Source organism: Chiloscyllium plagiosum, unplaced genomic scaffold (assembly GCF_037043375.1).
Source record: "Chiloscyllium plagiosum isolate Xiang-an unplaced genomic scaffold, Cpla_swu_hap1 HiC_scaffold_44, whole genome shotgun sequence".
Classification (NCBI taxonomy): domain Eukaryota; kingdom Metazoa; phylum Chordata; class Chondrichthyes; order Orectolobiformes; family Hemiscylliidae; genus Chiloscyllium; species Chiloscyllium plagiosum.
In genome coordinates, this window is record NW_028270182.1 from 1,980,561 (window position 1) to 1,985,487 (window position 4,927).

The window sequence follows — 4,927 nt, forward strand, 5'->3', positions numbered from 1 at the left end:
TTTTGGCATTTTGATATGCTGCATCAACGCAAGTTTATTCTGGTATTAAATCAGAACTTTAATATAAAATGTGTGCATGGAGTGCCCTGCAGTCTGACCCAGGAGTGATGTGGGGCATTGAGTATCAGAAAGGTGCAAAACAGCCAGCAACTGTTACAAAGGCGGGCCAGGAAACCAGACAAACATGACATTCCCACACGTTCAATCTCCGATAACCACTCCACTGCTGAATTCATCACCTTTCCAAACACCTTCAAGTGCTGATGGTGATCTGTCCCTGGATTGTCTGCTGTTTCACTTTGTAAAACAGCACAGAGCCAGGATGCGGTTCAATAGTTAACGTGGCTGTTTTCCAACTCCCCAAAATAATTGTTGCTGAGGGTGTGAGCTGTCCCTAATTCAGATTGTTTGAGCTTCTGCCTCTCGGTACCATCGGTTCCTGCAGACTCCCCGTTTCTCGGTCAGCTCGGTTTCACCATCTTCACTGTGTCACACATCCCCCCGGGAGGCCATTCTCTCCCTCCTGTTCCTTGAAAGTGGAGTCGCAGTATAGTGAAGGCAGCATTTGGTATGCTTTCGTTTGTTGGTCAGCGTATTGGAAGGTCATGTTGGGGCTGTACAGGACATTGGTCAGGCCACTGTTGGAATATTGCGTGTAATTCTGGTCTCCTTCCTATCGGAAAGATGTTGTGAAACTTGAAAGGGTTCAAAAAAGATTTACAAGGATGTTGTCAGGGTTGGAGGATCTGAGCTACAGGGAGAGGCTGAACAGGCTGGGGCTGTTTTCCCTGGAGCGTCAGAGGCTGAGGGGTGACCTTATGAGATTTACAAAATTATGAGGGACATGGATAGGATAAATAGACAAAGTATTTTCCCTGTCCATGCCGACCAGATATCCTAACGTAATCTAGTCCCATTTGTCAGCACTTGGCCCATATCCCTCCAAACCCTTCCTATTCATATACCCATCCAAATGCCTCTTAAATGTTGTAATTGTACCAGCCTCCACCACATCCTCTGGCAGCTCATTCCATACACGTACCACCCTCTGGGTGAAAAAGTTGCCCTTCACTTCCATTTAAATCTTTCCCCTCTCACCCTCAACCTCTGCCCTCTAGTTCTGTGAAAAGACCTTGTCTATTTACCATATTCTAGCCCCTCACGATTTTAAAACTTATACAAGGTCAGCCCCAGCCTGTTCAGCCTCTCCCTGTATCTCAGATCCTCCAACCTGGCAACATCCTCATAAATATCCAGGCTTGGGCTGACAAGGGGCAAGTAACATTCACGCCACACAAATCCAGGGGGCAGCTTCGATAACACAACTCACACACACCATCCTGGGTTTGGAAATATGTCACTGTTGGTTTCCTGTGACTGGATTTAAAATCTGGAATTCCTTATCCAATGGCATTGAGAATTCCTACACCCACCCCCCCCCCCCCCCGGACTGCAGCAGTTCAAGAACACCGCTCACCCCACCACCACCTACAAGTCAGTGGTGTGAAAGAAAGTCCCATCAGGATAATGGAGTGGATCAAATATATCAGTCCGTATGATATGTTTGCAAGTTGCCTGACTCCTGTCCTTCACTCTCGCCCACCCCCCCCCCGCCCCAAACCAGAGTGCCGTGATGATCTGGGATTTGCCCCGGGAGCCGGGGTCGATTTCTCTGGGAGGCGGACGGTGGGGGCTCAGTTGGTGGAGTCAATGACTGAGGTGGCTGATTCCAGTTCATGCCGGAAGGAGAGGTGAGCTTTCTGACTGTAGTAGGCGCAGTGTTTCGGATCGTCGCTGATTCCCTTACTCCTTCGCAGCACTTCGCCCGGGCCTGGGGTTCCTGAGGGAAGTGGGAAAGACGGGTTTTAGGTGCGGCATTCTGAACGGGAGCCCTGTGGAGACGGTTTTGGTCGGAGGGGTCGCTGATCGTGATAGGTTCGTACATAAGAGAAGGAATGTCACTCACTGGGGAGATTGGGAGAGGGAATGTCACTCACTGGGAGAGGGAATGTCACTCACTGGGAGAGGGAATGTCACTCACTGGGGAGATTGGGAGAGGGAATGTCACTCACTGGGAGAGGGAATGTCACTCACTGGGGAGATTGGGAGAGGAATGTCACTCACTGGGAGAGGGAATGTCACTCACTGGGGATTGGGAGAGGGAATGTCACTCATTGCGAGAGGGAATGTCACTCACTGGGGATTGGGAGAGGGAATGTCACTCACTGAGGATTGGAGAGGGAATGTCACTCACTGGGAGATTGGGAGAGGGAATGTCACTCACTGGGAGAGGGAATGTCACTCACTGGGGAGATTGGGAGAGGGAATGTCACTCACTGGGAGAGGGAATGTCACTCACTGAGGATTGGGAGAGGGAATGTCACACACTGGGAGATTGGGAGAGGGAATGTCACTCACTGGGGATTGGGAGAGGGAATGTCACTCACTGGGAGAGGGAATGTCACTCACTGGGGATTGGGAGAGGGAATGTCACTCACTGGGAGAGGGAATGTCACTCACTGGGGATTGGGAGAGGGAATGTCACTCACTGGGAGATTGGGAGAGGGGAATGTCACTCACTGGGGATTGGGAGAGGAATGTCACTCACTGGGAGAGGGAATGTCACTGGGGATTGGGAGAGGGAATGTCACTCACTGGGAGAGGGAATGTCACTCACTGAGGATTGGGAGAGGGAATGTCACTCACTGGGAGAGGGAATGTCACTGGGGATTGGGAGAGGGAATGTCACTCACTGGGGATTGGAGAGGGAATGTCACTCACTGAGGATTGGGAGAGGGAATGTCACTCACTGGGAGAGGGAATGTCACTGGGATTGGGAGAGGGAATGTCACTCACTGGGAGAGGGAATGTCACTCACTGAGGATTGGGAGAGGGAATGTCACACACTGGGAGATTGGGAGAGGGAATGTCACTCACTGGGGATTGGGAGAGGGAATGTCACTCACTGGGAGAGGGAATGTCACTCACTGGGGATTGGGAGAGGGAATGTCACTCACTGGGAGAGGGAATGTCACTCACTGGGGATTGGGAGAGGGAATGTCACTCACTGGGAGAGGGAATGTCACTCACTGGGGATTGGGAGAGGGATTGTCACTCACTGGGGATTGGAGAGGGAATGTCACTCACTGGGAGAGGAATGTCACTCACTGGGGATTGGAGAGGGAATGTCACTCACTGGGGATTGGGAGAGGGATTGTCACTCACTGGGAGAGGGAATATCACTCACTGGGGATTGGGAGAGGGAATGTCACTGGGGATTGGGAGAGGGATTGTCACTCACTGGGGATTGGGAGAGGGAATGTCACTCGGGATTGGGAGAGGGAATGTCACTCAATGCGGATTGGGAGAGGGAATGTCACACTGGGATTGGGAGAAGGAATGTCACTCAATGCGGATTGCGAGAGGGAATGTCACTCACTGGGGATTGCGAGAGGGAATGTCACTCACTGGAAGATTGGGAGAGGAATGTCACTCACTGGGAGAGGGAATGTCACTCATTGCGAGAGGAATGTCACTTACTGGGAGATTGGGAGAGGAAATGTCACTCACTGGGAGAGGGAATGTCACTCATTGCGAGAGGGAATGTCACTCACTGGGAGAGGGATTGTCACTTACTGGGGGATTGGGAGCGGGGATTTTACTCACTGGAAGATTGGGAGAGGGAATGTCACTCACTGGAAGATTGGGAGAGGGAATGTCACTCTCTAGGAGATTGGGAGAGGGAATGTCACTCACTGGGAGAGGGAATGTCACTCTCTAGGAGATTGGGAGAGGGAATGTCACTCACTGGGAGAGGGAATGTCACTCACTGGGAGAGGGATTGTCACTTACTGGGAGATTGGGAGAGGGAATGTCACACTGGGAGAATGGGAGAGGGATTGTCACTCACTGGGGATTGGGAGAGGGAATGTCACTCACGAAGATTGGGAGAGGGAATGTCACTCACGAAGATTGGGAGAGGGAATGTCACTCTCTAGGAGATTGGGAGAGGGAATGTCACTCACTGGGAGAGGGAATGTCACTCACTGGGAGATTGGGAGCGGGGATTTTATACCCGGGATTGGGAAGCTATGATTACATTCAGGCGGAGTGGGGCTGACACCTAGGGAATGGTGGGTACTAAGTGCTAACTGTGATGCCTCGTGTGGTTGCATAGTCTGACCTCAGGCCATATTGGAAAGGTGAGAGGCAGCATAAGGGAGAGTGAGGACATTGAGACCAGTCGGGGAGTGTGGATAAGGGCTGAGGTCGGATTCGGAGGTGAACCTACCTTCAGCACTCGGAGATTTTGCCAGTTTGCCACGCTCCTTGCGCCTGGTGTGCCATGGGAAACAGGTGAGTCCCTTCACCCCCATTCTCTGCTTGCTGTGTGGTCTGTACACTGTAACAAAGGCCTTTGGTCAGCACCGAATCCTAATCAGACACAGCAATCACACACCCGACGGGCTGAATGGCCATTCTCTGTGCTAGCAGGCCCTTCAGAACCACAATGGTCATTGTGCTCCCCCCCCCACCCCCATCCTGTGTCCCTGACCCACAACAATACCCCTCACACTTACACTCTCCTCCCTGAACCCCCCGGATAACACAAACTCACAAACTCCTTCCCCTTCCTCTGTCCCAGTCCAGACCCCCCCACCCCCCGATGTTTAGTACAGCTTGGTATGATGCCTGTAATCTGGCCATTCAGCAGTCTCTGATAGCCCCAGGGCTGAGCTCCCAACCCCCATCTGCCCATCAGTTTCACAAGTAACAGTTCCTGCCAGGAATGGCCTTTCGGAGAGACAGTGGGAGGCAGGAGGTGCAGATACAACAGGAAGGAGAAAGTGAGGTCTGCAGATGCTGGAGATCAAAGTTGAAACTTTATTGCTGGAACAGCACAGCAGGTCAGGCAGCATCCAGGGTG

General features: G+C 51.9%; 1 protein-coding gene across 3 annotated transcripts in view; it reads right to left on the minus strand.

Annotated features, from left to right (window-relative positions):
- LOC122545492 (uncharacterized protein C2orf72 homolog) overlaps positions 1–4,927 on the minus strand; it is a 67,315-nt gene continuing 62,388 nt past the window's right edge. For all 3 annotated transcript variants that reach the window (XR_015754365.1, XM_087983032.1, XM_087983031.1), the window contains 2 exons: positions 4,292–4,402; positions 1–1,840 (listed from right to left, as the gene is read on the minus strand). Coding sequence is in view for 2 of the 3 variants with exons in the window: in XM_087983032.1 (XP_087839158.1) it covers positions 1,695–1,840; positions 4,292–4,402 (257 nt within the window). In the remaining variant the exon portion in view is untranslated. The remainder of the gene's footprint in view (positions 1,841–4,291; positions 4,403–4,927) is intronic.